Consider the following 15551-nt stretch of genomic DNA (forward strand, 5'->3'; position numbering starts at 1 on the left):
TTGCCCAGCTCTCACTGCCATAAAGAAGTGTGCTCAGAACGCAGGCATTGTAGACCAGGATTTTTGTTGCCGTAGTCAATTTGGTAGTCAATTTGGTATTTTCCCACACACGCTTGGAGAGTTTTGCCATTGCTGCAGAAGCCTTTCCTATTCTTTTTGTCAGCTCAGTGTCTAAATCTAGGTTGCTGGCTATTGTTGTTCCCAAATATGTGAATTCCTGCACCACCGTAAGCGTGTGATTTCCAATATGTATCACTGGTATTTCTGCGACATCTTGTGCCAGGATTTCAGTCTTGGAGAGACTTATTGTAAGACTAAACTCTTGACAAGCAGCTGCCAGAGCATTTACAAGCCTCTGCAATCCTTCTTGTGAATGAGATATGAGTGCGGCATCATCGGCGAACAGCAGTTCCCTAATCAAGATACGCCGTCTCTCTTTTTTTTTTTTTTTTGGCTTTAAGGCGTGCCATAGGATCTACGGTGGATTTGAAAGCGCTGATGAGTACAACTGAAAAGAAGATGCCGAATAGTGTTGGAGCCAGAACACATCCTTGTTTTACTCCGATCTTGATGGAGAATGACATAGAGGCGGAACTGTCAAACTTTACGGTACCCTGCATATTTTCATGAAACGCTGACACTAGTTTCCGTAGTTTGTTTGGACAGCCGATTCTCTCTAATACAGCAAACAAGCCGGTTCTGCTGACAAGGTCAAACGCCTTGGTCAAGTTAATAAAAGCTATAAAGAGGGACTGCCTTTGTTCTCTGCTTTTCTCCTGTAGCTGCCGCATTGAGAAGATCATATCTGTTGTGGATCTACCGGCCCTAAAGCCACACTGCGATTCTGGGTAAACTCGTTCTGCCAAGATCTGCAGCCGCTTCAGTATTACTCTGGCATAAGCCTTCCCAACTATGCTAAGAAGTGAAATGCCTCTGTAACTGTTACAATCGGAGCGGTCGCCCTTATTTTTTTAAATTGCTACTATGTTGGCATCATTCTTTCCTGGTGGACTATTCCTTGCTCCTAGCACAAACTTAGCAGTTCATGGAGTGACTTAAGGCATGCTTTCGAGCCTGAATGGCTTCTGCAGGAATGCCATCTCCTCCTGGTGCTTTCCCGTGTGCAAGCATGTCAATGGCTGTGCTCAGTTCCTTTACAGAGGGTGTTTTGTTCGTCTAATTCGCTTTAAACTGAAAATGGTGGGAAGTTAGACAAAGCAGTTGGCGAGATGACATTTTCAATCTGGTAAAATTCTGCATAGTGCTCTACCCATCTCTCAATTTGCAGTGCACGATGTGATGATTGAACCATCTTTTGATTTGAGCGGGGCACACTTGCTGGTGTGAAGTCCAAAGGCTTTTTTCATGCCCTGTTATAGTCCTCTGATGTTACCACAGTCGGCACAAGATTGGATGCTTTCACATAGGTCCTGCCAGTATTTGTTAGCGCACTGTCTTGCTATTCTTTTGGCATCGTTTCGAGTAGATCTGAGCGCTTGTAAGTTGCTCGTGGTCGGCTCCTTCTTGTATTTTAGCATGGCTTCTCTCTTGTTTTTAGTGGTAGTTTCCATTTCTGGCAGACTTGCTTCAAACCAGTTTTCATTTTTCTTTGTTTTGTCTCCCAAAGACCAGTGACGATGTTTGGCACATAGCATCACGTATGAACGTCCAGGTTTTTCTACCTCAGTCACTGACAAGTTTTTGAAAGCTTCCTCTCATTTTTTTGTGAATTCGATGCAAAGATCAGGATTGTTTGTGCTTGCAGTATTCAGGTGTGCTTTTCTTTTTCCCTGTGATGTGTGTATCTTGGTAGGCAGCAGTCTTGTCCGGCAGGACACTAAAGTGTGATCAGTATCACAGTCCGCATTTTGAAAGCTACGTGTCAGCAGTATGTTTCCAATGTCCCTTTTCCGTGTCAGCATCATATCCAGCTGGTGCCAGTGCCCAGACCTAGGATGCCTCCATGAAACACAATGCTGCGGTTTTGTCCTGAAGTATGTGTTCGTAATGCAGAGCTTATGGTATGGGCAGAATTCAAGAAGTCTTTGTCCGCTCTCTTTCATCCTGCCGATTCCAAAAAGCCCAATGCAGTCTGGCAAGGTAGTGTGGTCTGCTCCTACTCTTGCATTGAAGTAAACTAGAATGACCATGTGCTCTTTTTGAGGAATAATCTCAATGACTTCCTTTAGGTCTTAGTAGATCTTGTCTTTGTCCTCTTGAAGTGAACATAGTGTAGGGGCATAGGCACTAATTAGAGTGACTTCTCCAGATCTAGTCATCATACTTATACTTAGTATCCTTTCCGAGCCACCAACTGGAGGGACTATTGTGGGGAGTAGACTGTTCTTGATGCATTCGCGTCTCTTCCTGAGCTTTTCCTTTCCAAAAGAAAGTGTAATCAGCCTCGCGGAGAATGCCGTCTTCGGCTAGTCGGGTTTCTTGGAGAGCTGCAATGTCAATGCGTAGTCTTTTCAACTCGTTGTTTATGACCGCTGTCTTTCTTGCATCGTCAACCTGCCGTTAGTCAACTGTGAGACCAGGACACATTGTCCTGACGTTCCATGTGGCCAGTCGCATGATAGGAATTTTCTTTTTCATTTTTCTTCTTTTGTTGCTTGGTGCAAGTTTTCAGCCTACTTGTCGTTTTAAACTAAGCTCTAAGCACCCACTAGAGCAGGCAGGCTGTGGCGGATCAGCACCTAACTGTCTGGGGGCTGCCCAGGTTGAGGCGGGCGGTAGCTGATCAGTGAGGCGCGAAGACTTTTCTCATCGTCAGAGACAACCCGTGGCGTCCATACATTACGCCAATCAATTGGACTTACAACTCATAACTGTTGTCTTCCGTGTTGTTTTAGCCGCTTTGCAGCAGCACTAGAGTTTCCTCTCCGGTGCGCATTCCTGGGCCTTAGATAAAGGGGTCATGGGTGGCCCATGCGTCATGATCCCTCTCTCGACCTTGCTGGTGTGATCCAAAGGAACGGTCGTGGTACATTTGGCACCAACTCAGTTGCAGAAGCTGCCGGAGGGAATTTCATAGCTGATACTCCCAACGCCTAAGGGGCTTCACTCCTGATTTCTCCTCGAGGTTGTCTCCTGAAGCCTCAGTATCGCAAGACAGCGGGGGTTTGAAGTCAGAGTATCCCTCTCCTAGATGAACTGCCTTACTAGGCTGACGACCTCCATCTGCCCGAAGCTCACGGTTTTATGGCGCCAGGTATCCGCCTTCACCCCTTCACCTGTTAGTAAGAGCAGTTTCGCCACACGAGCAGGCCAGGTGCTGGACTTAGTTGTCAGAGGCTTTCTGAAACGCATGCCTTTAGGAGTATTTTAAAGACAATGGGAGCTTATCCCCATTGACACCCCCTGGCCATGACAACCTTTGCTTACTTAGCCACTGTGTATCAGGTTAGGATGACTTTTTACACAACTGACAACCATAGGCTTACTATCGTGCCCTTTTGTAACTGTTACAGAAACCACGAATAAAATCAGTAATAATTAAGGAAGATGTTTCTCACATACGTTCTTGGCACAATGAAATAAAACAAAGATGTGCTTGTGTGTATTTTTTGCCTTGTATTAAAACCTTTAGAAAGAAAGCTAATTGTATTGGTTAATTCTATTGACTTAAAATATAACGGGTAACTTTACAGTAAAGTTTAAAATCGCAGAAAATACATTGATCCAAAGCACCACAATTAAATCTAGCAAACAAAGAAAAAATATGCTGGAATGTTAAGAAACACTTGACCTCTGTAACTAGTAGACAGGTATTATTTATCTACATGCTTGACTGACCATGCCAATGTGTTACCTTTTTTTGCCTGACCACTCAACACTATTGCAGTATTGCGTATGCCCACGGAAAAAAAAACACATGATGGTCAACACCATCAACTCTAGACACTACACTAGGACTACATGTGTAAGCCTACTACATCTATCTGACCAGGTTGTTACAATCAGTCTGTTTATGTTGTTGTTGTTTTTTTTGGCACGGAGGGTGTGGATGAGTTTTTCTTCTATATTTGGTTTTCCTAATGCCTTAGATCTATACAACTGTAGATACTAGATCTAAACATAGATATCAATAATAGGCCTACAGACTACAATTAAATCTATGCTTCGGCACCATCTAAGGTTCAAGCTATAAATAGGTATCATTGATGTTCCCACTGTTAATCAAATATCGTTGGCTGCACATGGATCAAACAATAACTATTGACCTACAACACTTCAGATTCCAACTACTAACAAACAGCTACTATCAGTATTTAGCCCTTGAAGCCAGAACCAGAAGCGGTCCTTGGACTTTAAATTACATGACTGATGACCAGTTGTTGGTCTGAAATTCATGAATATATACATTCTCCACCCACTATACAAGGTAGATTGCACTTTTTTTGAGAGAGATTTACATTAGTAACTATTTAAATATATACTAACATATTTTACATTGACCCTCCCCAACACACCCTTTACAGTAAGTGGCCTCGTACATAAACACACAATCATATATGCTACACAGATTAGTTAATTAGGCCTATCTGTTTATAAATACTGTTAAGCTTTAATTCATCAATCAGTAACAGAGTTTAAAACACTAAGGTGTATAAAATGGAAAAAAAAAATTAATATGAATATAGGTAATATGTTATTTAACAGTTTTGCAAAATGTTCAGCAACACAAGCTATTTTCAAGACATGTAGGTATTTGGCAGAATATCATATTTTACTATTTGGCCAGAGCCGAATATCAAAAAGTACTCTCTGGTGCACCACTAATAAGCTATTTAGACTTATGAACAAATATGTTAAGGATTTGATTGCCAGATTCTTATGTAATCTTTTGGTGACTGGCTTGTGTCACATTAGTTAGATTATTTAAATAAACAATTGCAGCTGTGATCATAAGTATTTTATCCAGTATTTTAAACAGAGACATTTTCATAATGAAGCAGGTCAGTTATTTAAAAGTAACCATTGTTTAAACTTTAAACATTCCTACATAATAATTGGACACAAAAGAAATATTTTTAAAATACAGATCTCAAGATGAGAAGAGAATGAAAACACATTTCTTCACAATAACAAATCCTTGAAAAAGAAGCAAATGAGTTGTGACTTTTACAAATGCTTCAACTAAAGCTTCCCCTGAGGATTGGCTGAAAGACTTGAATTAAATTAAACCTTACATTAATAACTTTCACAAATACTCCAACTCAAAAATATCTTTCACAACTCACTTTAAGGCTATCTGTTGGAAATTTGTACACTAATACTTTCTAAATCTAAATTTTTATTATAGTATCTCTCCTGAGCGTCTCTTTCTTCACATGGCCATGTCACTACCAGAAACAACATGTGCTGAAAATCTAGCAATCAGTATTGGCCTAGACTTGACTAGTTTATCTGAACTAGCAGCAGAAACAATGCTCCAACAGTCATGTTTTGGAAGAGCCATGAAACTCTATACTTTGTCCAAGGTAAGAAGAATAAATGTTTAGTAGAAAATTAGTGTTCATAGCTTAGTTTACATCTGCTTTTTGAAAAGAAATTTAAAAAAAAGAAATGTTCTAATATTAATTTTAAAATAGTTGTAATGCTCATTCATTGACCTTATTAAATCTTACGAATCCTGACAATCTTTTGAAAACATTGTCACACAAATGAGTTAGTCTAGACTAGTGGTCAGCAAACTTGGGTACAATGATTTAATGGTGGTGAAAATGAAAGTTTGTTAAGCATTTTTTATTTAAAGGCATTTTATCTTTTATGTAATTGAAACAGGATGTACCCAAAACATCTCAGAGAATGAGTGGTAAAGTGCTTAGCCTTTGAACTGAGGGTACACGGGTTCAAATCTTGATGAAGACTGGGATTTTGAATTTCAGGATTTTAAGGACGCTCCTTAGTCCACCCACCTCTAATGGGTAATTGACATTGGGGAAAGTAAAGGTGGTTGATCTTTGTGCTAACATCTTTACATCATCTGTCCTAGGTTGATCTTTGTGCTAACATCTTTACATCATCTGTCCTAGGTTGATCTTTGTGCTAACATCTTTACATCATCTGTCCTAGGTTGATCTTTGTGCTAACATCTTTACACCATCTGTCCTAGGTTGATCTTTGTGCTAACATCTTTACATCATCTGTCCTAGGTTGATCTTTGTGCTAACATCTTTACATCATCTGTCCTAGGTTGATCTTTGTGCTAACATCTTTACATCATCTGTCCTAGGTTGATCTTTGTGCTAACATCTTTACATCATCTGTCCTAGGTTGATCTTTGTGCTAACATCTTTACATCATCTGTCCTAGGTTGATCTTTGTGCTAACATCTTTACATCATCTGTCCTAGGTTGATCTTTGTGCTAACATCTGTACACCATCTGTCCTAGGTTGATCTTTGTGCTAACATCTTTACATCATCTGTCCTAGAGACTGAAAGGTCTGGAAAAGGAATTACATATTTATATATATTAAATATGAAATGGGATAGATGAATTTTTGTGGATGTCAAAAGTTACTGAGACTTATGATACCAATGTTAATGTTGGTGTTTTTTTAAAGAATGTGTATTGGCAAACGCACTCTATATGATTTGCAACAAGATCTGGCAATCAGGAGAATGGCCCAAACCCTGGACCCAATCACTCATAATAACCCTTCCAAAGAAAGGCAATTTACAACTCTGTCATAACTATCGTACCATCAGCCTCATAAGTCATCCCAGCAAAGTACTGTTAAAAATTATATTAAACCAGCTAAAACCGATATCAGAAGAACAAGCGGGTTTTAGACAAGGTCGCAGCACAACAGAACAAATCCTAAACCTCAGAATACTCTGTGAGAAATATCTCCAACACCAAGAGAATCTTTTCCATGTCTTTATTGATTTCAAGAAATCTTTCGATCAAGTATGGCACGGGGCAGTCTGGGCGACAATGGAAAAGTACAACATTAATAAAAACATAATCAAAGTTATCCAGAACCTCTACAAGGATGCCACCAGTGTGGTGTACTTCAACAATAATATTGGGGACTGGTTCAAAACCTCATTTGGAGTAAGACAAGGCTGCCTACTTTCACCAACACTCTTCAATATCTACCTTGAAAGGATAATGGAAGATGCCCTCGAGGGCTGTGAAGGTACTGTTAGCATTGGAGGAAGAAGAATTACTAACTTGCGCTTCGCAGATGACATTGACAGCCTAGCAGGGACAGAAGAAGAACTAGCTGACCTGGTGATGCGCATTGACAAGACTTCTGCAGCATATGGCATGCAAGTAAATGCCGAAAAAAAACAAATTATGACCAATAGCCATCAGGGCTTTAAAAGAGGCATCAGTATTGGAGGTGAAAAGCTAACTAGTGTTAACAGCTTCAAATACCTCGGAGCTATTGTTTGAGATGAGGGAACAAAACCCGAACTATTGGCCCAAATAGCACAGTCCACAGTAGCCCTTTCAAAACTTAAAATAATATGGAAAGACAAGGGCTTAGCCCTCGGCACCAAAATCAGACTGATGCGCTCCCTGGTCATGGCCACATTTTTATATGCTTGCAAGTCGTGGATGTTGAATGCAGAGCTAGAGAGGAGGATTCTAGCAATGGAATTGAGATGCTACAGAAGGATCCTAGGCATCACATTCAAAGACCACATCACAAACCAACAGATCAGAGACAGGGTTACTGCAGCGATCGGAGCCCATGATGACCTGCTAACTATTGTAAAAAGACGAAAGCTTAATGGCCACATTACAAGATCTACGGGGCTCGCAAAGACCTTCCTTCAGGGAACAGTGCCAGGGAAAAGAAGAAGAGGCAGACAGAAAAAGCAATGGGAGGACAACATTAAAGAATGGATGGGCCTGCCATTGAGAGAGGTTCTAAACAAGTAAAAAAAAAGTGAGGAATGGAGAAAGACGGTCGACAAGTCTTGCCTGGTGCCCCAAGGGTCCAACAGACTAAGGGATAGGTAAAGGTAAAAGTATTGGCAAACAACACTTTTTTTTCTCTCAAATATTAGATTGGTCCATGAAAGTTTCATTTTAAAAATACTTAAAATGTCATTTTTAACAAATGAAACAAATGTGTAAAAAATTTTTTTGTTATTGCTGCTATTACTTGTGATAACATGAATGAAAATACCAAAAGGTGATTAAGTTTCCTGACTACTAGTCTAAGCTAAAGCCTGATGTTTTTTAGTAATGACAGCAAAACCTTCCTAATTGGTTAAACTAGAAATGAAAATATTTAGTGACATTAGACCAAATTAAAACTTCACTTAGCTCAATCATTAATGGCTTTTATATATTTACTAGAAACATCCTAAGGTATGTTAGTCTTAATGTTATGAAGTTGTGATCTTGCTTACAATTAATTATGACTAGTGCTCAATCTCTTAACCCATGAAGCGGCTTAACAAACTTTCTGTCGTGTCTGGGGATTTTTAGCACTTTAGATGCATGTTAGAAAACTACCATTAAATGAAGGTTGATAGCCATTTAATTATCTTATCAAAAACAGCAGATACTCCTTCAAAAGAAAAATAATTACATCCTACACATATCCTTGTGTCGATATAGTGATGCATGTTAATTAGAGACATAAACTCTACACATCATTTAGTTTTTCTGGGTTATTCAGGCTACCTGTTCAATGCTCTAATGGCACTAGGGAAGAAATAAACACTTTTGAGAATTGGTCATAGTGTATATGCCTTTACCTTTGTATCTTTCTGAGTATTTTATTGGGTTGTGTTTCTATATTTCTAAATTATGGTTCAGTGTTTTACTTTTTTTTTTCTCCAAATCTTATATAATACAGTCTTCTTTCAATCAACACTAAAAATAACACATTTCAATTGTTGGTTATTCATTGGAGATTTTTTTTAAGCAATGCCTGGTCCATCACATGTTAAAATAGATTAGGATTCCAGTTTAAGTTGTTGTTTCTTGAGATAGAACATTTTAGTGATGATGTGATCTAGACTAAATCTTGTGAAATTTAAGAAGTGTTAATGTGTATTGAAACATTTAAATGACATTTCGCTATTTATCTCTTTAATTTTGTAAAATTAAGTTAACTAAACACACAAAAAAAAAAGGATTTTTAGCGGTTCCGTAAGGGAAAAAGCCGCTATTAGGTTTGTGCACTCAGGTCTCGAAAACTAGAAGAGAAATGAAAAATATTATTTCACCATTAAATGCAGCTTGAAAAGTTTAGGTGCAACGGCTACTTTTGGTTTTCTAAAAGCAAACCGTTTAATTTATAAAATTAATTATGAAAGCGATTTTTTCATAAGAATGCACCAATTCTAAAACAATACATAAATGTAAGGGAGATAATTTTACATTGTGTTAACAAAGAAAGACAATATTTTGTGTATTTTCAGTATCACTAAGTCAAATTTATTTATAAAATGTGCAAGAAATATTCACAACAAATAAAAATATAAGTTAAAGGTGTTTTTTCTGGTCAACTAACTGCTAAAATTGAAAGAAAACATTTTTGTTTGTTTATAAAGGCTAAGAATGCACTTTATATGTTAATATCACGCACATTTTTTAAAATGCACTTTTTATGCAGCGACTTTCGTGCAGCTGCAAGACATGGTGCTATCAGTTCCCTCAAATTTTTAAAAATAATCAGATTTTATTTATTTTTGTTTAGTGCCCCCTTCAGAAAAAAAGACGTTTATTTTGTGCGTTTTGTCTGTCCGTCACGTTTAGATAAAAAAAAACTCTATAGTTTTAAGTATCTATATTATATTGTTCCAGATGTTGTTGTGCAAAACAAATCAATGCCATTGCTCTTTTAACTTATATTACATTTAATTTCCATGCTTAAACATTACAAAAACACATTATCAATAAAATGTTGTTCCTTTTTTTATGTAAATAGCATATAAATGCTAATATTACACTTATATTCTTTGACAATGCGTCACTATAGTTTATTTATTGATATCAAATTGTTCTGTATTTTCATCTTAAAACAAATTAATGTCAAATGACTTAATTTTTTCAAAATATTGACAATAGGTTGTTCAGGATTTTAAAATAAGAAAGTAATTTACTAGAAAAGATTATTGAAAATCGCTTTTTAGACTTATTTTACATTTAACTTTCTTGCTGATACATAACAAAAGTTTTCTAATCGATAAAGAATGTTCCGGATTTTGTTTTGAATAGAAATCTACCTAAATTACTTAAATTTTCTTACAAATCGTCACCAAAAATTTCAGTATTTTATATGAAAAATGTACTAACGCTGTATAACTGTTTGAAACCCTTCTTCTAATTAATAATTATGTTCCGATTTTTAAGGTAAGCAACTTCCTAATACCAAAGTGTAATATGAAAATCTCTCCACAATGCTGTGGTACATCTAATTTTCATACGAGACCATCCCAAAAATTTAATTAACGGTATTACATTTATCTGGAATTCTCTTTTTCTCTTACTATTTATACAAACATCCAGAACAATCTATTTTATATAGTTAAATCTATTGCGTACATTCTTAAAACTATAGCAATGTTTCGAAACGAAAAATAAAGGTTAATCAAATTTTCAATAGCTTTTAGTTGTCTTTTTTTATATTAACAAAACGGACAGACAGACTGACAGACAAAATGCAAAAAAAAAAATAAATAAATTCTATTAGAACCCTCGTTAAATATCTTGTGTTAATAAAGACATTTTTTGGTACTAGCCCATTGTGACATAATGGAATTTTTTCCTTTGACGTCATATGAATGAATTCTTTAAATGTAATGCTAAAAAATCTTGGTGCACCAATGTCTATGAACCCTTGAAAACTTTTGCTCGTATTGCTTGCATTGATGAAAGCATTTTAAGTCTAACTGTGTGACGTAGTGGATTTTTTTTTCCTTTGACATCATATGGAATTAATTCTTTAAATGAATGCTAAATCAACTCAGTATAGTAAGGTATAGTAATATTTATTAAACCTCGTTATCTGACTCGTATTTTTAACAACGCAAAATAGATAGATTTAGAATTATCTAGATTTTTTAAACTAGATCTAGATTTTTTAAACTAGATCTAGATTTATATTCCAATTAAAATTATCATTATGGATTCTAGATCTAGAATTTCTAGATAGGCTATATCAGGATATAGAATTTTAAATGTCTAGATCAATATTGCAATGCTATAATTAGTATAATATACTAAAACTAATCTACTATCTTTAAATTTAATGTTGCATTCAGTCTATTGATAGATTCTCTAGGCTTTTTTTCTTAAATCTAATTACATTTAATCATTTAAATTATTCCAAATGTATATTTTAGATCTAGATCTAGTAGATATAGATCTTAAGAGTGCTAAATCAGAAGTTTAGTTTAGTTAGATCTACATCCTCATTCTAGTTCCATTTAAATGAAAATGCCAATAGCTCTGTTATTAACTGTGCTGAGACATCGAAGTAGGCCTAAGAGCACGATATCTATTCGTTTCTTCTTTTTTTTTTTCAATTACAAATGAAAGATTATCTAAAATCGCTCATCTGACATATTGTACATATCAGGTAGATGTCATGCCGTAATGTATAATATATCGCTTTATCAATAATAGGCTATTAGTTTTTAACCAGTTTGTTATTAAGTTAACAGCTATGCCTGGTCGTGCGGTTTGCGTGCTGGACTAATTATCTCGACAATCCCGGGTTCATACCCTGCTCACTGCCATCCCTTTGAAACATTATTACTTTTTACAATCAAAATAAAATCAAGTCTTGAATATTCCTTGCGAATAGGCAGATCCAATTGGGATCCGAGGGGGGCCGCCTCTGAGTTTGTGTGATAACACAAACTCTCTTTGTAATCTTATTTTTTTTTAAACAAAGTGTATTTGTATTGAAAGGATGACCAATTTAATAAAAAAATTATTTATAAAAATCTAGAAATGGAGCATGTTATTCCACTCAGAGAAATGAAGCATGTTGTTTCACTCAGAGAAATGGAGCATGTTATTCCACTCAGAGAAATGGAGCATGTTATTCCACTCAGAGAAATGAAGCATGTTGTTTCACTCAGAGAAATGGAGCATGTTGTTCCACTCAGAGAAATGGAGCATGTTATTCCACTTAGAGAAATGGAACATGTTATTCCACTCAGAGAAATTGTAGCATGTTGTTCCACTCAGAGAAATGGAGCATGTTATTCCACTCAGAGAAATGGAGCATGTTATTCCACTCAGAGAAATGCACCAATATCAGACACCTCAAGCTAGGAAACACAAAGAAACTAAAACATACTCAAAATAAAGCTGTGAGATATATAAAAAATGAATATTCCTATTTGACTAAGTGTACCACAATGCAAGCAAGTTGCTATATATACTACATGTTTAACACAAAATTTTATCCTTAAGTAGAACTTATAAACAGATTAAACAAACACCAAATATCAAGCTATAATACACAATCTAAAGTCAATAATAGTCACAAAAGTAGATTTTACATTTTCAAACGTCTGAATTAACTGATTTGTGGACCTTAGAACTTGTCTCATCTATTTATAAGTTTTCAAAAGGAAAGTTCTTGCAGTGGAAATAACATCAAACACTTCATTTCTAATAAACTCCTTTTAATGTTTATGTAGAATTTTGAATTTTTGAGAAGCCAATGTGTAAATAAACTTCCTGTTTATTTTGATGCATACACCACATAAAACACCATTAGCGAAATCACAAAATTTAGAGACACAGAAGACTGAAAAGTAAAGCAGCTCTAATGGATAAAACACTGAATCATAAAATAACTTCTTGTTTGAAAGAGCATCTGTAATTAACATCTGTAATTAACACCTGTAATTTATAAGATAAAAAAAATGGCTACCTTAAAACATAGGTAGGAATAGAAAATCAAGGATCCAAAGTCGGCTGATTATATTGGTCAGAATGTCACAGAAGCAAAATGATGGCCAATATAATCAACCGATGATGCTTCGTGGGGTAGTATTTTGTTTCTCATTAACTGTTTAATTATAGTTGTAGTCATTCTTTTTTTTTGTTGTCGTCCTTCTTTACTTTGCTTTTTGTTGATTCATAGGTTAGTGCATTTGTTTCATAGTGCATGGTGTATCTATGTAGAATGTGTTAGTTCTGGAGTCAATTTCTAATTTACTTTATGATTTATACTCCTAGTATTATTAATGAATTTAACTTTAAACAGAAGAACAACATTAAATCTAATTATTATATAGTAAGAATGCCCAGTTTACTTTAAAGCTTTATATATATATATATATATATATATATATATATATGTTAGTTGTTATGTTTATGTGTTACATTTTATACATGCATCTCTTACATTTATATTTTAACTGACTGGAACACACTTTGAACAAAATTTGATATACCATTAGATGGATAGCTGTAAATAATTCAGAATACATTTTGAAAAAAGAGTAAAAACTTATTTCTTGACAAGAGCAAAAATAATTTTCTTTGAAATTCTAGAAATTGTTTTCTTTCCTTTTACAATCATTAAAATAAATATGTAGATCTCAAAAGCTATAATTTCTAGATATAAAGAATTAATTTTGTTTTAATTGTTTCAAATTGTATGCTTTTATTGTTTGTTTTAACTTGCTAAAATACAAACATTAATTTTCTCCTGTTAGGATTGTTCTAAGTACACTAAATTTAATATCAGAATTATGTTTAATGTTTGAAGATATTAGTTCAGTAGTTATCAATGTCATTTTTTATTTTTCAAAATGTTTCACAGTATTAAACAGCGATGTTACACAAAACCAATTAGTTAGTAATTCTTTTTCCTCCAATGCTTACAGTACCTTCATAACCCTAAAGAGCATCTTCCATTATCCTTTCAAGGAAGATGGAAGATATTGAAAAGAGTTGGTGAGAGGTAGACAGCCTTCTCTCTCACTCCAGCTGTGGTATTGAACCAGTCCCTAATGTTGTTGCTGAAGTACACTGCACTAGTAACTTGCTTATAGTGCTTCTGGATTACTTTTATTTTGTTTTTATTTACATTGCAATTTTCCATTGTTGCTCAGAGTGACCCATGCCATACTCTGTCGAAAGCTTTCTTGAACTCACATAAGGAAAATGTTTCTGTTGGTGTTGAAGGTATTTCTCGGAGAGTATCCTGAGGTTTAGGATTTGCTCTGTTGTGCTACAGCCTTGTCTAAAATCCACATGTTCATCTGATATAATTTTGTCTGCTATCAGATTAAGCCCATTTAATATAATTTTGAACAGAACTTTGCTGGGATGGCCTATGAGTCTGATAGTTTTGACTGAGTTGCAAATTGTCTTTATTTGGAAAGGTGATGATATGTGATTTGGTCCAGGGCTATTTTCCTGACTGACAAATCTTGTTGCAAATTTTTAAAAGTGAATTTTTCATGTTTTTTTTCCAGCCTGTAGAAGTTTACCAAGAATGTTGTCAACTCCTGTTGATTTTCCCTTTTTCAGAGCTGATGCTACTTCCAAATGAAGAATAGAATAGTCCCTCTTTTAGTAACAGTATTCAGTTCATCTTATCACATCTTTTTCCTAAGTTAGACATTTATTGTTTTTATCTTGTATTGTGGTAGTTCTTCCATGCTTTGAGGTCTTTTACCTGTTGGTCACAGCTATCATTTCACATGAAGGAACCAAACCTTAACTACTGGCCAGAATTGCACAGTCCACAGCAGCACTTGCAAAACTCAAAACAATAGCCTTTGACACTTATATCAGACCACATCACAAAGAGATTAAAAACAGGATTAATACAGCATTGGACACCACTATGACCACAAGCTAACTACTGTCAAAAAAACGCAAACTAAAATTCTAGGACCATTCACATGGTCCTCAAGGCTCGCAAAGACCTTCCTTTAGGGAACAGTGCCAGAAAAAAAAAGAAGAGGCAGACAGAGAAAGCAACATGAAAAAAAAGATGAACTTGTCATTGATGGAGAAAGATGGTCAACATATCTTGTGTGGTGCTCCAAATGTCCAACACACTAAGGGTGATAGGTGAAGATGATTGTGGAGTATAATTGGTTCACTAATTTAGCACTGTATATTAGAAAACTAAACAGAGTTGTGAAAAATTAAAACTAAAAGCTGGCAATTCAACTAAATATAATACATTCATTGTTTTAATGGTTTATTTATATTCTAGATTGCCTACTTGGGTTGTGAGATAAAAGCTAGTAAAATTTAAATAATTGTACAGTTGTAGTAATGATTTCAAGTTCAATCTGCTGGCTTAGAGTGATCTCAAAGATATTCAAGCTACTTTTGGACTGAGATTCCAGTGGCGACTGCTTGTTAAATCCTCTAAACCTTACTGATGTAACTGATGTCTATGCCTTCTAGCTATTTAGTAATTGTGTATTTTGCTTTTTTTTTTTTTTTTTTCTTTAAAATGTCTCAATGGTATGTGTGGTCGAGAGGCTAAGTATGCTTGAACTTAACTTTCCTTGGCTACATATGAAGGGGGCTTGAGGTTCGACACCCAACTCGAGTTGTGTTTACTGAGCGCCTAAATGA

General features: G+C 35.5%; 1 protein-coding gene across 4 annotated transcripts in view; it reads left to right on the forward strand.

Moving 5' to 3' along the window:
* The window catches only part of LOC106072788 (uncharacterized), a 72251-nt gene that overhangs the window by 25126 nt on the left and 31574 nt on the right, over nt 1-15551 (forward strand). For 3 of the 4 annotated variants that reach the window (XM_056026478.1, XM_056026475.1, XM_056026477.1), the window contains exons 10-11: nt 5309-5486; nt 8328-8339. In XM_056026478.1, the coding sequence (XP_055882453.1) occupies nt 5309-5486; nt 8328-8339 (190 nt within the window). The remainder of the gene's footprint in view (nt 1-5308; nt 5487-8327; nt 8340-15551) is intronic. The other variant, XM_056026476.1, reaches the window with a different exon arrangement.

This window comes from Biomphalaria glabrata, chromosome 4 (genome assembly GCF_947242115.1).
Source record: "Biomphalaria glabrata chromosome 4, xgBioGlab47.1, whole genome shotgun sequence".
Taxonomy (NCBI): domain Eukaryota; kingdom Metazoa; phylum Mollusca; class Gastropoda; family Planorbidae; genus Biomphalaria; species Biomphalaria glabrata.